The following is a 20332-nucleotide window of genomic DNA, read 5'->3' as shown; positions in this document are numbered from 1 at the left end:
ATAGCATAGTGAAATAAATATTTATTCGAATTCAATAAATTTTTTTCAGTGTAGTTCTTCCTCATTTGAAAATTTATACTCTCTTTCGATATAAAATATATACTTTATATTATATATATATATATATAAAGTATATATTTTTGGTTGGCTCCTGTTAACCTTTTTTTTAAAATATATATATATATATATATATATATATATATATATATCCTACTGTTTACATACTGATTACACTGTAAAAAAAATATGTAAAATTACATTAAAAATATGTAAAATTACATGAAAAATAATGAAAAGATAAACAGTTCTATTATATTTATCGTGTAATTTTACACTATTTATGTAATTTTACATATTTTTGTGTAATATATTACATTTTTTTAGTGTATGAGGCAGCTGGTGCGATGTTGACACATTGAATTAATCTGAATGTGTCCCCTCTTATATAGAGAGGACAACAAAGCCGTTCTCCTCCTTGAAAAATAAACCACGATCTGAAAATATTGCTCTACAAATGTAGCAACAAAATCGGACTGCATGCTACCGGTATCGCGCCGCGCACAAACAAATAAAGCTGCATCTGCCGAGCAATATATATTTTGCATCTTTACGAGCGTGCGTATTTGCATCCATGATACACGTGCACAGAGATCATCAAACATTTGATGATATTCCATATATCATACTCAGTCAGTCAACCACTCTAACAAGGGAAACCTCGCGAACCCGCGAAAATTCCGATTTTGATGAAAGTTAAAACACGTGTAAGAGAGACAAATTTATATAGAAATTTTTTGTTGCGACCAAAAAATTATTCTAAGGGTTAAAATCATTCTTAAAAGTATCTCGAAAAATATTTTAACACAAAAGTTGTATGGTAAGAAAATATTGCATTAATAAATTTTTCTCAAAAATATTTCAAATATAATTAAAATTTTAAATGATTAAAATAAAATTTTGAGAAAATTAAATTTTGAAAAATTTTATTTTTTCAAATCTTATTGTTATTATTCAAATCTTATTTTTTCAAAATTTTGTTAATATAGTTAAATAAAGATGTTCTCATCATGAAACTTTTGTATAAATCTTTGCTTTTCGATATATCTTACATATTCACCCCTTAAAATTGGTTTTGGATAGGAACTGAAAATTTCTAAATTTATCTGCACTAAAAAAATCCATGTACTTTTACATAAAAATTGCTTGTTCAAAACTGGAAAAACTACTTAATTATCATTAATTTTTTTCCATGTTTTAAAGTAAAACAAATTTGGTGTACAAGTAATTTATCCATAACACAAAACTATTTTTTGTTCGTGCTGAATTATGTCCTGAAGAGGTGAAATCACCCTTCATATAAGTAGAATTTAGCTTTTCTCGTTTTATCTCGAAAATTATTCAAGATATCAAAAAATGTTTTAGACAAAAGTTTGATAGTAAAAACACCTCTATTTAACCACGTTAATAATATTTTGAAAAAATAATTTTTGAAGATTAATAATTAAAAAAAATAATTTTTTCAAAATTTTTGTAACATGATTAGATCTTTTTGCCACAAAACTTTTGTCTAAAACATTTTTTAATATCTTAAATAATTTTAGAGATAAAACGAGAAAAGCTAAAAACCATTCTACTTATAAAGGGTGATTTCACCCTCTCAGGACGTAATTCAGCACGAACAAAAAATAATTTTGTGTTACAGATAAACTACTTATGTAAACACCAAGTTTCAGAATTTTTTTCCGAGTTGCCTAACTCCCTTGTTTAAAAAAAATCATTAACTCATCCAACCCTGATAAAATTTCATCGAAATTAGAATTTTCGGGGTTCGCAAGGTCCCTCTCGTAAGTACGATTTTATAATATTTAAAATATCGACCGCGAACGAAAAAAACGAGGAGATGCCACGGCGAAGGTCGAGGCTGCATAGCGTGGTAACGAGAATGAAGGGTGGCGGAGATCCGCGAAAGGGGATGCGAGGGGTGAATCGCACGCGATTCGACGATTTGCACATTCGCACGGTCGTTCGGACGAAAATAAATTTATCTTTGTTTTACTCCGGGGGAGTAGTTTGCGCTTTTAAACGGGAATTCGATATATATCCGGAGTTGCGTGCGCGGCGTAGTATTAACCCAGATTTTTCGCATTTTCTGTGTTTCTCTGGAGAGATATGCGAATTGCCACGCTCGTTGGGAAGAAAACGGGCGAAAGATGCAATCGACGTAATATATATATATATACAGTGTGTCCCAGACCACCCTAAACCCCTTTTCTTTCAAAAACTACACTGTAAAAAAAATATGTAAAATTACATAAATAATAAATGTAAAATTACATGATAAATAATGAAAAGGTAAACATTTCTGTTATTTATCGTGTAATTTTAAACTTATTATTTATGTAATTTTACATATTTTTTTACAGTGTAAGCATAATTGTATTTCGTGCAACAAAATTAAGATATGATTACTGAAAAACTAAAAATTTTACAAGATATTTTACATTTACTAAGCATAATTGGATTTTGAGAAGAACATAAGATGGTGCCATTGATTTCACCTTGAAATGTCATTTGAAGGTCAACTTCAATTTCTTAAATGGAACCATCTATTTTTCATTACATATTCTTGTAAATTATCTCAAGAACTTTCCAAAACCCTATAATAAAGTATTTTTTCATGCAGTACTTTTTGAGTTATAAAAGTTTGAAGCTAACAATTTTTTGACATAAAATGTAAAATATTTAGTTTTTCAGTAATCATATTTTAATATTTTTTGCACAAAATAATAAGATCAATCAATTGATGTAAAAAAAGACACATAATTGTTTATAAAAAAAATATGCAGCTGCATGTTGAATATTACATATTCTTTTTAAAACAATTATCTGTTTTATTTACACCAATTGATTGATCTTATTATACTGTACAGAAAAGTATTAAGGCATGATTATTGAAAATTAAGTATTTTACAAAAATATTTTACATTTTATGTCAAAAAATGGTTAGCTTCAAATCTTTATAATTCAAACAGTACTCCATGAAAAAATACTTTATTATAGGGTTTTGGACAACTGTTGAGATAACCTACAAGAATATGTAATGAAAAATAGGTATTCCATTTAAGAAATTGAAGTTGACCTTCACGTGACCTTCGAATGACTTTTCAAGGTCAAATCAATGGCACCATCTTATGTTCTTCTCAAAACCATACAATTTTTGTCTAAAACGCTTTTCTCTAAAATGCTTATTAGTTTTTGAAAAAAGAGGTGTACAAGTGGTCTGGGACACCCTGTATATATATCGTTGGACTCAACGTACCTATAAGGAAATCTTTGGGTATTTTTCAACTCGACGAAGCATTGCGAGAATTTAAAACTTTCTTATTTTCGTGATTATAATAGAAATAGATACTTGTGTTCCAAAATCCCATTCTTCTGTCTACGTAACTGCAAAGTAAATTATTCAGTATTGATAACAAACGAGGTTCTATATGAAGTCTGTCGTGTTATGGACAGACACGCTTCATGATAAATATTGCTATCTACATGACAATGAGAACACGATAAAAGTATTCAGAAATAAATATTTTTATCGGCTCTCAATATAAAGAATATAAGTACGCTGCCTTATAAGCCGGGCAATAGAGCCAAGGAAACGAAACGAAAAATTAATTAAACGGAACTGTATCTCAATTTGAGATCCCAAAGTTCCACATATAAATTAATTTCGAAACTTACATATGGAGAAATAAGCGAGAAAAATATAGGTCCGAAAAGTCGCTGAAGCGGGCTTTTTCTCGCTTATTTCTCCATATGTAAGTTTCGAAATTAATTTATATGTGGAACTTTGGGATCTCAAATTGAGATACAGTTCCGTTTAATTAATTTTTCGTTTCGTTTCCTTGGCTCTATTGCCCGGCTTATAAGGCAGCATACTTACGATAAAAGTATGTTTATCAACATACGTATGCAAACATGAAGAATTTAACTCTACTTTGCTATCTGAAAACACGATGAAACATTGATAAAACGAAATTCTCAAGTTTAAAAAGTAATTTTACGCAGGATATTTCTATAAGTAATTAATCCGTAATTATAAGCTATTTTTTATTCATTAATATTATTAAAATTTTGTTGTGTGCATTCTCTCTTTTATTGTAAAATGTACAGAAAAAATATATACATACATATATATATATATATATATATATATATGTATGTGTGTGTATGTGCAGTTTATTAATAATTTTTTTATTTTGCTTATGAATGATTAATTAGTCAAATGTTGCGAAATCGTTTGTTTTTATTATATTCTAATGATCTTGCATGAATATCATTTATACACAATTGTTTCTTTAACTATTCTACAATTCCAATTATAACCTTTTACACCAGCATAATCTCGATCGACTTGTTCAATTTTTCACAAATAAACGCGAAAAATTCTCTTCTATGATACTTTAACTATTCAAGTCTGAAATGTCATATATTTTATTATTAATTACATATTGTATATAAATATATTTATTGAATTCGAATAAATATTTATTTTAATACTGCCAAATAAATCATTTATTTGAAACTAATAATATTGATTAGATGTGAAAAATATTTATTTGATATAAAAAAATCTTTTTCAAAACAGATAAATATTTATTTGTTTCAAATAAATGATTTACTAGACAGTATTGAAATAAATATTAATTTAATAACAATAAAATATTAAATTTCGTTCGCCAGGAATGAAATACTAAGGTAGTAGATATTAAACTGACTACACTGGCTGTCTATTCGATTTGTTAAACTATATTTATTGACGTTTCGACCATACGGGTTGTGGTCCTTTTCAAAATTACAATAGAAGCATTAATGAGTTACTGCATATCGTTATTGACATTTAAAAGTACGCTCCGGTGAGACTTAACTTAAGATCGGATGGTAAATTAACTGCGTTTCACTTGTGTCATCTTGCTACGACTGAGCACACTGTACTCCAGTGTGCTCAAGTACAGTGTGCTCAGTCGTAGCAAGATGACACAAGTGAAACGCAGTTAATTTACCATCCGATCTTAAGTTAAGTCTCACCGGAGCGTACTTTTAAATGTCAATAACGATATGCAGTAACTCATTAATGCTTCTATTGTAATTTTGAAAAGGACCACAACCCGTATGGTCGAAACGTCAATAAATATAGTTTAACAAATCGAATAGACAGCCAGTGTAGTCAGTTTAATATCTACTACCTTAATAATTTAATAATTTTTTTCTATATATTTTTATACGTATATATACATATAACTGAAAAAAATTATTAAATTAATATTTATCTCAATACTATCTTATATTAAATCATTTATTTGAAACAAATAAATATTTATCTGTTTTGGAAAAGATTTTTTTATATCAAATAAATATTTTTCACATCTAATCAATATTATTAAATTATTTATTTGGCAGTTTCAAATAAATTATTTATTTGGCAGTATTAAAATAAATATTTATTCGAATTCAATACATTTTTTTTAATATGTAGTTATATGTATCATTTTTAATAAGTTATGTGTATATATATATATATATATACACATAACTTATTAAAAATATTTATTTATACGTAATAGTTTATACATATTTAGTTTATTTTATACATATGAATATCTGAGCGAAAATCGCTCGCCTTTCTGAACACTGATTTTATGTGTAATTTCCGTCATATCTTAGCAAGATATTTCAATCAATGAAGACAATTTTCCTCTATAAATAAAGGAGCAAATTCCAGCAGTTTTAATCTAACTTAAGCGAAGCGAATTCTCCGCGGTTGGTTGGTAAACGTGTTGACGGTAGAGTATAGCGGACATATATATAGTACAGTGTACAGTATCACAAAAACTGGTGGGGGAACAGTGTAACAAGTGATTCATATATATGTATATATATATATATGCATTTGCACACAGAGCTCTTTATTTTACCGATTGTTCTCATAATATCCTGTTCGTAGCTGCATTAGACTCGCGGATATCTGGCCGAAATGACGATTCTAAGGCTGCCGATTTTCGCGCGAACATTTCTGAATCGGTGCGTCGGGGAATACGCGATCGTCGGTGCGTGGCATCCGAAGATTTTCCCGATAAAATCGGTGGAACGTCGACACTACGCGACCGCGATCGAATTAAAAGTGGACTCGCAGAATGTCATCAGCAGCGGAGTGCCTGATGTGACAGGTTTCGAAAGTGTTCACTTGCATAACTTGATTTGGGAGAAGGTCGACAGATGGTCGAATCGTACTGCTCTGGTATGTAGGGTTAATAAGAAGGTTACGACATCTCCCATGTTAGTTACCCACGATGCTATGTTAGGTTATGTTATTGTCAATAGAATAAATAAGACAAGAAATAGAAAATATTACACAGTAGAAAAATTTGTTTTCCTGATAAAAAAGGTCCCTGTTAAAATCTGTGTGTTAAATATTTAACACATTCATGTGTTAATTTAACATATTGCTGTTCTGTTAATTGAACTTAAATGCGTTAAATAAAATGAATTAAATAACATATGTTACATACAATAAATTAAATAAAGTATTATACAGAAGGAAAAATTGTTTTCTTGATAAAAAAAAGTCCGCGTTAAAATTTTTGTGTTAAATATTTAACACATTCATGTGTTAATTTAACATATTGCTGTTCTGTTAATTGAACTTAAATGTATTAAATAAAATAAATTAAATAACATATGTTATATACAATAAATTAAATAAAGTATTATACAGTTGGAAAATTTGTTTTCTTGATAAAAAAGGTCCCTGTTAAAATTTTTGTGTTAAATATTAACACATTCATGTGTTAATTTAACATATTGATGTTCTGTTAATTAAACTTAAATGCTAAATAAAATAAATAAAATATGTTACATACAATAAATTAAATAAAGTATTATACAGTAGGAAAATTTGTTTTCTTGATAAAAAAGGTCCCCGTTAAAATTTTTGTGTTAAATATTTAACACATTCATGTGTTAATTTAACATATTGCTGTTCCGTTAATTAAACTTAAATGCTAAATAAAATAAATAAAATATGTTACACATACAATAAATTAAATAAAGTATTATACAGTAGGAAAATTTATTTTCTTGATAAAAAAGGTCCCTGTTAAAATTTTTGTGCTAAATATTTAACACATTTATGTGTTAATTTAACATATTGCTGTTCTGTTAATTAAATTTAAATTTAATGTTAAATTATTAAAAGAACTGAACAAAATGTAGAAATAACACAATGTGCATCTATTTTTAATTTTATACAATAAATATGTTCTGCTTTATTAGTGACAAGATTTTTCTGTTAAAATTTACAGAAAAAATGTTGATTTGTTATTTTATAATATAATATATGATAAAATCTAAAATTAACATCTTTTTTGTTAACTTTTACATTAAAATTATGTTAATTTTACACAAAATTTATTTGAAATTATTTGAAGTTTTGCATTTATTTTATCTTAAAATATTAACAGTATTTGTGTCTCCATTTAACATATCCATATATATTATGGTAAATTAACACAAAAATTTCTGTGGACGTTTGGATATGTGAAATTTTTCAACTGTGTAGAGTAAATATAGGACATATAAACAAATTCATAAAATTAATTAATAAAATAATGTTTTTCCAATTTCAATTATTTATTCTTTTTTACAAAGCAAGTAACATCAGTAATCACCATGCATTTTAAATCACGCAATGCATTATGGGTAGCTGTGGGAAATATTATACTTACTGAGAAAAATTACTCAATTAATACATAATTAGTTCAATACTGCCAAATCTTATATCAAATAAATATTTTTCATATCAAATAAATATTATTAGCAGATTAATGTATGAATGACCAAACTGACTAACAATAAAAATGACAAAACGTTGTTGTCAAAGTAAATTTTGTCATATTTAGTCAGTTTGGTCATTCATACATTAATCTGGTTTTATTTTGACTGATAATTAACCGTCTTATCTTATAAATATTATTAGTTTCAAATAAATGATTTATTTGGCAGTATTAAAATAAATACTTATAAAAAAAATAAAAAACAATTAGAAAATAAATAATAAAAATAAATTAGAAAAAAAAAATTAGAAAATAAAAAATAAATTAGAAAATAAAAAAATTAGAAAATAATAATACAATTTTTTACAAAAAAAAAACTCCCGACTGCTGCCAACTAAGTTTTAATGTTTAAATTAAAAAATAATGTTTAAATTAGAAAATAAATAAAAAAAATAATAAAAAAATTAGAAAATAAAAAATAAAAAATAAAAAACAATTAGAAATAAATAAAAAATAAAAAACAAAACAAAAATTAAAAATAATAAAAGAACAAAAAAATTATAAGTATAAAAAATAAGCTTGTAAAAGTTGGAAATAATCACACATAAATAAAGTCTGTTGTTTATTATATAATTTTTCTTATTTAAATTTATTGTTATCATACATATTTAGCGCTATATAATTTACAAAAATTTCAGATTTTTGAATTCAAAAAATTTTTTTAATTATAATTATTATTATTAATTCTACAATTTACAAGAGCAGTCGGGAGACGCCGCGCGTCTAAAAACTGTAACGTCCGTTGAGTATCGATATTTGTGTTTGTGTCTATTTATTACATAAAACGTGCGCGTGCGTATATGTCTCAAATTTAGCGCGGCGTCTCCCGACTGCTCTTGTAAATTGTAGAATTAATAATAATAATTATAATTAAAAAAATTTTTTGAATTCAAAAATCTGAAATTTTTGTAAATTATATAGCGCTAAATATGTATGATAACAATAAATTTAAATAAGAAAAATTATATAATAAACAACAGACTTTATTTATGTGTGATTATTTCCAACTTTTACAAGCTTATTTTTTATACTTATAATTTTTTTGTTCTTTTATTATTTTTAATTTTTGTTTTGTTTTTTATTTTTTATTTATTTCTAATTGTTTTTTATTTTTTATTTTTTATTTTCTAATTTTTTTATTATTTTTTTTTATTTATTTTCTAATTTAAACATTATTTTTTAATTTAAACATTAAAACTTAGTTGGCAGCAGTCGGGAGTTTTTTTTTTGTAAAAAATTGTATTATTATTTTCTAATTTTTTTATTTTCTAATTTATTTTTTATTTTCTAATTTATTTTTATTATTTATTTTCTAATTGTTTTTTATTTTTTATTTTTTTTTTTAATTGTTTTTTATTTTTATTTTTTATTTTCTAATTTTTTTATTATTTTTTTTTTTTATTTATTTTCTAATTTATTGCTGTTCTTATGCTGTTTCTTCATTCTTTTGTCTCTCTGCTTCTTCATCCTACACATGTAAAAGTTTTTATTATGTAATATATATATTACAATGTATATAATATAATAATAATAATAATAAAGACACACATACACTCACCATGTGACTGCAATGTTCTATATTCTTTCCAAATATTTTTCTGCTACAATTTTTTTAATTAATATAATATAATATAAATAGAGAGATAAATAAAAAAAAATAGCTAGATAGATAGATTGATAGATAGAGAGAGACAGATGACAAAGACAGATGACAACAATATCTTATATCAAATACGTAAACTTGTACGCAGTTATAATTATGGCTTTGACAAATATATTAACTTTCTTATGGCTATATAAGTTTATACATTATGTAATCACAAGTAAGTTTATATATTTGTATAGCCTTAATTATTATTACATATGTGAATAATCTTTTGTAGTAGATAATTGGCTATGTAAGTTAATATATTTGTCTGCATTGCCATAATTATTGGTGCGCTAATATCTTTGTATAACTATAAATATATTTGTATACATATTTTTAATTAATTATATAATTATTATATAATATACAAATAAGAGAAAAAATAACTATATACATTTATACAATTATATATGTGGATATTTATAGCAATGTGGCTACGTAGCAAATTTAATAGCAAATAAGTGGCTACGCAGACAAATATAAATTCATATAGCCATGTTATGACTACAACAGATTAATTATATTATTAATTATATTATATATTTTTATTAATTATTAATAACAAGATTTACTTGTTTTCTATTATTAATAATGTTTTCTTCTTCAGATATCTTCAAGCGAGTATCTTCTTCCTACATATAAATAAAGAAACAATAAATAAATAATAATAACAATATTCTAAATAAAGAAAAAAACAATAAATATAAAAGAAGAAGCTTACTCCTTTATTTATATCTTCTTGAGATATATCCATAATAATACACTTCACTTAATATTGTTGTTGACAATAACACGCAACAGGTGACAGCTAACCTTTCCTATCAGTCCCGTCATTATTACTTCGAGATGTATATACCAATGTCACCAACATTCCCTATCCGGATACTACAACGAATCTCATTGGTGAATCATTTTTCCTCTTAGGTTCACACAGCAGCCAATGAGAGACCGTATTGACGAAATAATACTCATTTTTCACTTTTTATTAATAGAATAAATAACGATAATAATACGCTTTAAACCTTCCTTGATTAATAAGAAACTTATGTTCCAAAGTTGATATAAAACTATGCAGTAGTTATCGAGAATTAAGGTCACGACCGATCCGGGCTCGATGAAACGCATACTTCCTCTCTTTTCGCCAACCTACGGTTGGCAGCAGTCGGGAGAAAAATCAACAAAATTTTTTTTAATGTATAGGCTATAATAGAATGTTTTAACATTCTTATATGTATATAACATTACTGCATGTGATTCAGTATAACGATATAAAATTGTAAAAAGATTTACGAAAAAAAAACGATGTTATATATAATTGCACTTTTCTTACAAATTGTAGAGGTTTAAAATAAAATATACTTCTCATGTAAAAAAATAATAAAAAAATCTCTTTTTATCTCTTCTGTCAAATGGATATTTAATGTTAAAAATTTCAGAGAAAATTTATCGACTATTGAAACATTGATTACAAGAAAAAAACTGATATCTCTCTGTAATTTATATTCGCTTATTATTTTCATATAAGTGTGCAATATCGAAGAATTAATAACTGAATCTATTAAGTTTAAAGATTTTATATATTTGTAAATTGTGATATAATTTTCATTATTTAAATCAGTACACTGAAAAAAAATTATTAAATTAATAAATATTTATAAATTTAACGTATAAGACGGGCAACAAGAGCCAAATCGCGGATGACAATGCGTTATCCTAACGAAACTAAATAATTTTTCGTTAGAATTAAATACCGGTGCACAAGGCACCAAATTTTTACTTGGACACGGCCAAGATTTTAAAGAAAATCTGCTGGAAGAGCAGTCGCCCGGCAAGCGAAAGGTCTCGGGTTCGATTCCCGATTCAGCGATTTTCGGATCTATATTTTTCTCTTGCATTCATTTATTTATTTTCCGTAGGGGGGTTAAAGGGGTATTGAAATTAAATCTCAAAATATGAGATTATTTCATATTTAAAATCTTGGCCGTGTCCAAGTTAAAATTTGGTGCCTTGTGCACCGGTATTTAATTCTAACGAAAAATTATTTAGTTTCGTTAGGATAACGCATTGTCATCCGCGATTTGGCTCTTGTTGCCCGTCTTATACGTTAAATTTATATTTATATTACAGAGCCTTGTTAAAACTCTTATATTTAATAAATATTTATATTTTTTATATCGAATCAATATTATTAGTGTCAAATAAATAATAAATATTTACTCGAATTCAATAAATTGTTTTCAGTGAGTTATATAAGTTATATAATGCATCTGATAAAATGTATACTTTCAGATTTGCTCAGACACTGGTAGGTCATATACGTACAGTCAATTGAAAAAAGCATGCGGCAGACTAGCAACGAGTTTGAGAAAGAGCAAACTTCTACCGGGAGATACGATCGCCATTATTTTGCCAAATATTCCAGAATTCGCCGTCATATTACTGGCGGCAAACGAGGCCGGTTTACGTGTAAGATTAAATTTTATTACATTTAAAAATATTCCCACACGCGCGCATTATGCAGAAATCGTCTATAGTAAAGAAGAAATTGTTATCTCATTGCCGTCATTGAAATGGGGGAAAAAAGCGACGACTTATCTAAAAATGCGATATTATATCGTATTTGCAGAACCAACTCCTGCAATAATTTTCTTTTTATTAATTGCATAGTTTTTTCTCGAGAAAATTATTTTAAATATAAAAAATATATCCATTTCATCGTGCATAACATATATATTTTCGTAAAAAATTATTCAGAATTTATTTATGATACTGCACATTTTACTCGTGCAATAGAGCACGTGCATGCATACATATACTTAACATACAATGATACTAATATATTCTTTCAACATTAATAATGTATCGGATATTAATGTATAATTAAATAGCCATTTTCCATTTGGCAAACTTATTTTCTCGACAAGTCTATACAATTGTTTCAACATTTTCAATATCTCTCTTATTTACTTTTTTTCCGCGTGCAATTATTTTCTGGCTGAATGTATTATCATTTATTATTCATCGAGTAATTTGTATACTTTTCGTAATGTGAATGCAAAAAGTTGATTGGAATTTAAAAAAAAATAAAAAAACGCGTAATGTAGTAGCATGACAAAACACTTAAATGTATTTAAAATAAGAAACATAGTAAAAAAATTGCGCGATAAATGCTATCGCCTGGGAAAACATTTTTTATATATAACAATATAACATTATATATGAAATATATATATATATATATATATATATATATAATAAATATTTCTCCATATATTATATATAAATATATATGTTTCATGTACAATATAATTTGACATGTGATTATATATAAACCCTTATAATTTATATATACATTTATATAATTCTGTATAAAAATGGACATATTTCACATGTACTTTTACGATTATATGTCCAATTATACAATTATTTATATATATTTATATAAAAAAATTTTCCCGAGCGTGTAATAAAATAAAAACTAATATTAATTTATCGCAATTTAACAAGATATTTATTAAATTAGAAAAAAAATAATTTAGGAAAATTTTCATTAAAACTTTTAAAATATTCATCGCGTTAAGAATTGAAGAATAAATGGAGAATTGAATTTTTTCTTTTTTTTTTGTTTAAGACAACGCTAATTAATCCCGCATACACAAAATACGAGATAAAGAGGCAAGTGGAGAATGCGGATGTTCAGGCGATCTTCACAATTCCGGCCAAATACGCAGATGTGGACGCGAGTATAGAGAACAATTCGAAGATAAAATTACCTGTTGTTATCGTAAACGATGGCACTGATCCTACCTCGATCGCAGGAACCATCAAATTCGCCGATCTCGTGCGGGATGACATCGAGGAATTTTCAGTCAGTCAGAAAACCGATGTCAATTACGATGATACGGTACTCATGTTTTATTCCAGCGGCACGACTGGTTTGCCGAAAAGTATCGAGTCGACCCATAGGTGCGCAAATTTTAAATAAAATTTATTAAAATTAAATTTATTAAATTTATTAAATTTATTAAAATTAAATTTATTAAATTTATTAAATTTATTAAATTTATTAAATTGATTAAAATTGAATTTATTAAAAAGACGCATAAATGGTGCACAATCACCATTGAAAAATGTATATCTGCTGTACTTTATTATCTCGATGAATATACGAATGCAATAATGTCGCAGGAATATTGCGGCAAATATTTTTCAAGCCACGTGTCCGCAACTTTTCGCCGGAGTGGAAACTACTGAACATTATCAGGATATTGTACCGATGATATTACCATTGTATCACGTTTACGGATTAGTAATCGTTATGTACTCATTTTTGCGGTATGTGTTAATCATATATAGAAATTAATTTATATTATATTTAATTTGTACAATTTTTTTATGTAAATGCATTTATATTATGTATTTCTATAATTCATTATTTTTGCAAATTAACGCCCAAATATATAAATAATCGAACTTTGTTCATTGTTAGATGTAATTGTTTGGTTTTAATTGTTCGATTTTTTTTTGGAAGTGTCAAGAATTATTCTTTCTTACGATAACACTTGGAAAAACAAAATTTACTAAAATGTCAAAATTTGTCAAAAATGTCGAAATTTTTTACTAAAAATGGTCCCCGTTAAAATTTTTGTGTTAAATATTTAACACATTCATGTGTTAATTTAACATATTGCTGTTGTGTTAATTGAACTTAAATTATTAAAACAACTGAAAAAAGATGTAAAATTAACACAATGTGTATCTATTTTTAATTTTACATATAATAATAAATATGTTCTGTTTTATTAATGACAAGATTTATCTGTTAAAATTTACAACAAAAAATGTTGATTTTTTATTTTATAATATAAGTGGGGATGATAAAATCTAAAATCAACATAGTTTTAGTTAACTTTTACATTAAAATTATTAATTTTACATAAAATTTATTTTAAATTACTTGAAGTTTTGTATTTATTTTGTGTTAAAATATTAACACAAAATAAATACATGTGTTAATATTTTAAAATATTAACACAACATATTTTAAAATATTAACACAGCCGTATTGTGTTACATTAGCACAAAAATTTTTGTAGACGTTTGGAACATGTGATATCTGATAAATTTAACACCAATTAATATTTTAAAATATTAACACATCATTTATCATTTAAAATATTAACACATCTGTATTGTGTTAAATTAGCACAAAAATTTATGTAGACGTTTGGGACATGTGATATCTGTTTTTAACACCAATTTTTCAATTATGTATAACAATTTGTAGGATAGGCGCTAAGCTGGTGTGTATGCCACAATTTTCCCTGACCAAACTTATCAAACTGTTGGAAGATTATCGATGCACAGTGATGCACGCGGTGCCACCGATCGTGCAGATGATTGCATACGACGAACGAATAATGTCACGTCACTTCGAGTTTATGAGGCTAATAGTCTCAGGAGCCGCGCCTCTTGGGGAAGAATCTATCGCCAAGTTTCAAAATCGCGTCAGTAATTGCGTGACTTTCGTCCAAGGGTAAGAGATCGCAATAAAAAAAAAATCGTTATCTACATTGCAACAAATAAAATAATGAAATAATTTTTGTGTGCAGGTACGGCGCGTCAGAATTATCACCGCTCGCTTCAACAAGTTTGGATGCACCATCGGCATCCTGCGGTTACCTGGTGCCAAACACGCAGATGAGGATTGTAGGCATACAGCAGGATAATCTCGGCAAAAATTTAAGTCCGCGCCAAGTCGGGGAGATATACATACGTGGTCCGCAAGTGATGAAGGGATATTACAAAAATCCTCAGGCTACAGCGGATACTATGGACGGAGACTGGTACAAGACTGGCGATCTAGGATATTACTGCGAACACGGTAAGATTTAATCTTGAAGAAACTTTTAAAACTTTAAAGAAACTTGAAAAAAAATTTTTATAATAGAAAAACCTTTTTATTTTTTTCTTCGCGTTTTTTATTTAAAGATCGCGCTGTGATATTTAAGGCTCCTATAGACTTCTATACTTAAAAAAATTAATGTACTCTTACATGGAAATTACTTGTTTAGAACTGGAAAAATTACTTGACTGTCACTGTAATTTTTTTTCCATATTTTTTGAAGTGAGAATACATATTAATAATGTAAAAATACATATAAAGTATAGGTAAAATTACTATTTTTATGCAAAAATCATGTGTAATTTTAAATTTACTATTTTTACTTTATTAGAATTTTATTTTATAAGCATTTATCCATTTTATTTATAACATTTTATAGCATTTATATATTACTAGAATTTCCTACAGGAAATATATATGTGTAATTCCATATTCAGTAGAATATTTTTAATCTTGAAAATATAATAAGAATATATTTCATATGAAATTACATGTAATCTGCAATCTTCCATATATAAGTAACAATATTATGCATGATTATGCTGGGTCGGAAAAACCTTGCATAATCATGTAACTTTACACAAATATTTTTTGTGTAAAGTTGTGAAGTCAGAGATCAGAAAACACACGCTAAAAATTCTTAGATGCCATTTCGAAATAAAAAGATGTTCCGATAAAACAACACTTCAGATGGCTTTAGCACACTCGGAACCTATCCCTTTCCCTTTATAATCAATAAACAGCTGTAAAATGACTGTAATAAAAAGCCCAGTCCATCTGGTCTTTTGGCATGCACAGTCATTTCGCATGACAGTCTGATACCACCATCATTTTACGGTTGTTGATTGATTGTCAAAGAAAAATAACAATTTTCGAGGTATTTTAAAAGTGTTTCATCGAAATATCTTTTCATTTAAAAATTGCATCTGAAAATTTTCAGCTTTTGTGCTTTCTCGCCTCTGACGTCACAATCTAAAACACCGCCACGACGAGGATCCAGGAGCTTTAAGACACAGTGATCAAAATAATTAATTCCCATATGTTCGCAGGTTTGTACGTGCAAGCACGATTAAAGGAGATGATCAAGGTGAAAGGATTTCAAGTCGCACCCACCGAACTTGAAGAGGTAATTCGCGGTAACAGCAAGATACAAGACGTCGCTGTAATTGGCGTCGCACACGATCAGTACGGTGAGATTCCGAAAGCCTTCGTGGTTCCCAAGTCTGGGGTGAAAATTGACGAAAACGAAATCAAAGTATATGTAGCTGAACGTGTAGCCAAATTCAAGCACTTGGGATACGTACAAGTTGTGGAAAGTATACCGAAAAGTGGGGCTGGAAAGATTCTTCGAAAAGAGCTCAAAAAATTGTAATGCAAATATCAAAGTATAATTATCTGTCTTCAACTATCTAACTAATAGCAAGAAATTTATCGACAAACTTATTGATAAACTTCGTCTATTTACATTAACATGAATTAACACCAACAGAAAAATGTTTATATGTTATAACAAAAAGTGGCCATCGATAAAAGATTCAGTTATTTTTATTTACACGTTAATTGAATTAAACTTATTCTTTAGATTTGTTCACCTCGCCTTGAGAGGATTCTTCCAAAAGAGTGCTTGTAATTCCAGCTTTCTTCAATTCCTCAATAAGTTCACCATTTTTGTGCATTTCTAATAGGATATCACAGCCGCCCACAAAGTCACCATTTATAAATACCTGAGGTATCGTGGGCCAATTGGAAAAGTCTTTTATACCTAAATAATCAATATTAATATATGTATTTAAAATAACTACATTAAGAAGAATACTAAGACTACTAGTATTAAAAGAGTGTTCATTCATGTAAATATTTGTAAATATTCATAAAAATTATACATATTTTTGCTATACAAATTATATTTAAATATATTTTTTTATAACATGGAATGTATTTTTATAGTAAGAAAAAATTATGTATTATATGTATAGTGTTATGCTTATATAATTTAAAAATTATTTAGATAAAGATGAGGTAGAAAATATGTATCTTGGATAATATAAAATTATATAACAATTCATCTAGATAACTTCCAGCTAATGCTATTTTAATCGCTTATGTAAATTTCATTTATGATAATCTATATAATTTTATTTATAGAAGAGCAAACACTAATTACACATTTTTCTCTCAAAATATTATTGTACAAATGTAATAGCTCGATACAAATTTGATATAATAATAATAAATATTTCTAACAATTTACCTTGCCTGAGCGCTTCATCTTTAAGAACATCGTGTGCCTCATAAGTAACACCATGCATTCGCAATATTTGTACCACAGCATTGCTAAAACCACATCTTGGTTCTTCTGGTACGCCTTTCATAAAGACGACTACTTTATTTTTCTGCAAGAAATAATCTGCATACAATAATAAATATTACACATAGTTAATATTACGTTTTATTAACAAAAATGGAGTTTCTTTTGACAAACTTATTAAAAAAAAAAAATGCTTTGCTATACTTATAAACTATAATAAACAAATTTTTATATAAAAATATAAGTTAACTTGCACTCTGAATTGCATTTAATTATTTCTGCATCAAATATACATTTTAAGTCAAAAATATCTTACACAATAATGAATAAAAAAGAAACACAAAAACGTGTTGCAATCACACTTACTTTAACAAGATTGCTGATGTCATCGAGCTTCGTGCTAAAATTTCGGACGATGAAAGAACATCTTGCTCCAAAGCGAAACATGTTTAATTTGTATCACTAAAAACACTTGATCAAGTAACGTGAAATTTTCGTTTGGCCAGCCTAAAGAGATTATGCGCACATCGTTCAGTCAGCTGTCTCGTATTTACACGCGAGTTATTAAACCGATGACTTGCGCCATCGTGTAACAAAACAGCAAAGTTCGTAGCCAAAAGTTCCCGCAAATTAGAAAAGATTAATTTATCACGTAAATTCGAAAATTTTAATTCTTATGAAACTTTTATTTATACACATATATGAAGAAGAAATATGTATATGAATTCAGAACTTTGCAGTTGCTGCCAAAAAACGATTCTAAAGACACTCAAAATATAAAATATGTTTCATACAAAAAAATATTTCTACTTATAATCACATTAATAAAATTTTAATCGATTGAATCAAATCGATTAAATTGATCGCATAAATAATCTGTGTTGTACTCGTAGATTCTAGAGAAAAATAGAGATTTCTTCCACAAGTTTTAATTTAATTTCAGCAATGTTTCACTAATTTTTCACACATTTTCTTATTCTTTTCTTATTAATTCTATTAATACTCATAGTAATCATTTAATTACTAATAATATTTATTAGATTATGTTTTTTCTTACTGAATTTCTCTTATTGATTTTTGAAAAATAAATTTGAAAAATCAATAAAGAAAAAAAACATGATTTTAAATATCAATGATTAAATGATTATTGAATACTAATTAAATCAAAATTCTTGCATAAAATAATTAATTTTAATAATTTAATATTCATTTTTTATAATAATTGCCGATATTTATATAATATAGATCATGTTTTTTTTATTGAATGTTTCTTTTGATTTAAAAAATCAATTTGAAAAATCAATAGGAAAAATTCAATAAGAAAAAAGAAATGACCTAAAAATCAAAATATCAGTAATTAAAATAATTTCATATATACATAAAAAGGGGCTCAATATCGGCATTTCTTAAGTAGTCAGTTTCTTCATAAGTTTGTCAGAACAATATCATTCGATTTTATCGAAGCAAAGAATTTTATAATATTGATACTTCGTCGAAATGCGCCGGAATTATGCACGAGTCGCGGTCGAAGTTGGAAACTGCATGTCAGTGACATCTGTCAAACGCTATACGGAGTAACGAAACTCGCAGTAACTTCGCAGGGTAACTTCACATGATAACTTCGCGGGATAACTTCGCGGGATAACTCGCGGGAGAAACATAATTACCGACTGTACTTTGCAACCTATTCTTCGCCATTTCCTTAAAACTTTGCTTCTTTCTCCCAAACTTCGCCATTTTGTTCGCCATTACTTGATGTACTTCACCTACCACCGAAATATGAAGCTAGATGTTTCCCGTATTGCAAAATCGATAGCATGATTAAATAATCATCGGAAGCGCATGAAACAAATAAACAATTGCTAACACGAATATAATTAAACCAATGCACTCACTGGTGATGAAATCCTGAAGGCAGGGGGGAGAAAGGGGGCAGCTTTCTTCTTTCTTCCAGTAATCCAATAATGACCTTGAGCACTAGAAACACTCACAATGCTATTTTCTTCATTCACACACACAGTAGTCTTCATTCCACTTTTAGCCGACCGGAAAAGCACAAATAATCTATTAATACGGCACTCCCGCACTCGCGACCGGCAAATGCATCCGATGCATTTGGTATACGAGCACGAATCGGTCGTACTATCGTCGTTTAGGCCTTAATTTTCACGTTCGATTATTCCCTTTCGATATGTACCCCAAATAATACCGTCTGATGCAAGCAGGCTCGCGAAACACTTCCGAAACACTCCCGAAACCCGGAGCACTGACACGACCGGAGACCCAACACGACCTGTTTCGGCGCGCAATTGAGATATTTTGCGTTTGAACATCTCATGATTACGAACTCGCGCTGTGATTGGCCGAGCGTCACGCCGTAATACATAAGCCCGCGTTCAGCTGTGATTGGTCGACTGTTTCGCGCCTAAATTTTAAACAAGTCTAAATTAATCAAACTTCACTTCTACAATGTGTTTGATATTTGATCGATAAATATATCAATTATTAATAATACCACGCTAATTTTTATAAAATTTTAGATATAATTTGTGATTTTGATATGTTTTTAGATTTATTATTTC

General features: G+C 27.6%; 2 protein-coding genes and 1 long non-coding RNA gene across 7 annotated transcripts; 1 reads left to right on the top strand and 2 right to left on the bottom strand.

Moving 5' to 3' along the window:
* Positions 1 to 5893: 5893 nt before the first annotated feature.
* On the top strand, positions 5894 to 17179 carry LOC114944603 (uncharacterized). 2 transcript variants are annotated; one of them, XM_029320591.2, is made up of 7 exons: positions 5895 to 6295; positions 11827 to 12003; positions 13169 to 13503; positions 13726 to 13872; positions 14825 to 15073; positions 15150 to 15421; positions 16492 to 17179. In XM_029320591.2, exons 1-7 carry the CDS (start codon positions 6032 to 6034, stop codon positions 16812 to 16814), a joined length of 1767 nt encoding a protein of 588 aa, XP_029176424.1. In that variant the 5' UTR covers positions 5895 to 6031; the 3' UTR covers positions 16815 to 17179. The 2 variants fall into 2 exon arrangements, with proteins under 2 accessions (XP_029176425.1, XP_029176424.1); XM_029320592.2 differs by lacking the exon at positions 11827 to 12003 and having other exon boundaries at positions 5894 to 6295.
* On the bottom strand, positions 9266 to 10728 carry LOC146721990 (uncharacterized). 4 transcript variants are annotated; one of them, XR_014925403.1, is made up of 4 exons: positions 10259 to 10724; positions 10110 to 10169; positions 9442 to 9490; positions 9266 to 9357 (listed from the first exon to the last, which is right to left on the bottom strand). It is a non-coding gene; the product is annotated as an uncharacterized LOC146721990 (long non-coding RNA). The 4 variants fall into 4 exon arrangements; XR_014925402.1 differs by having other exon boundaries at positions 9442 to 10169; positions 10259 to 10728; XR_014925404.1 differs by having other exon boundaries at positions 9448 to 10169; positions 10259 to 10728.
* Positions 16809 to 18322, bottom strand: Grx5 (Glutaredoxin 5). The gene is made up of 3 exons (XM_029320595.2): positions 18117 to 18322; positions 17694 to 17835; positions 16809 to 17204 (listed from the first exon to the last, which is right to left on the bottom strand). The coding sequence occupies exons 1-3, from the start codon at positions 18195 to 18197 to the stop codon at positions 17014 to 17016; spliced, it is 414 nt and encodes a 137-aa protein (XP_029176428.1). The 5' UTR covers positions 18198 to 18322; the 3' UTR covers positions 16809 to 17013.
* Between the last annotated feature and the right edge of the window lie 2010 nt (positions 18323 to 20332).

This window comes from Nylanderia fulva, unplaced genomic scaffold, assembly GCF_048542155.1.
Source record: "Nylanderia fulva isolate GAGA-0341 unplaced genomic scaffold, ASM4854215v1 Scaffold39, whole genome shotgun sequence".
NCBI lineage: Eukaryota > Metazoa > Arthropoda > Insecta > Hymenoptera > Formicidae > Nylanderia > Nylanderia fulva.
The sequence above is the reverse complement of the archived record's forward strand: the minus strand, read 5'-3'. Positions and strand labels throughout refer to the sequence as shown.

Coding starts and splice junctions, on each gene's coding strand:
- Grx5 (XM_029320595.2), bottom strand. CDS start 18,197: ATGTTTCGCTTTGGAGCAAGATGTTCTTTCATCGTCCGAAATTTTAGC. Junction 17,836..18,116: donor ACATCAGCAATCTTGTTAAA/GTAAGTGTGATT, acceptor TATTTCTTGCAG/AAAAATAAAGTAGTCGTCTT. Junction 17,205..17,693: donor AGATGAAGCGCTCAGGCAAG/GTAAATTGTTAG, acceptor TTGATTATTTAG/GTATAAAAGACTTTTCCAAT.
- LOC114944603 (XM_029320591.2), top strand. CDS start 6,032: ATGACGATTCTAAGGCTGCCGATTTTCGCGCGAACATTTCTGAATCGG. Junction 13,504..13,725: donor AGTATCGAGTCGACCCATAG/GTGCGCAAATTT, acceptor ATAATGTCGCAG/GAATATTGCGGCAAATATTT. Junction 15,074..15,149: donor TGCGTGACTTTCGTCCAAGG/GTAAGAGATCGC, acceptor TTTTGTGTGCAG/GTACGGCGCGTCAGAATTAT.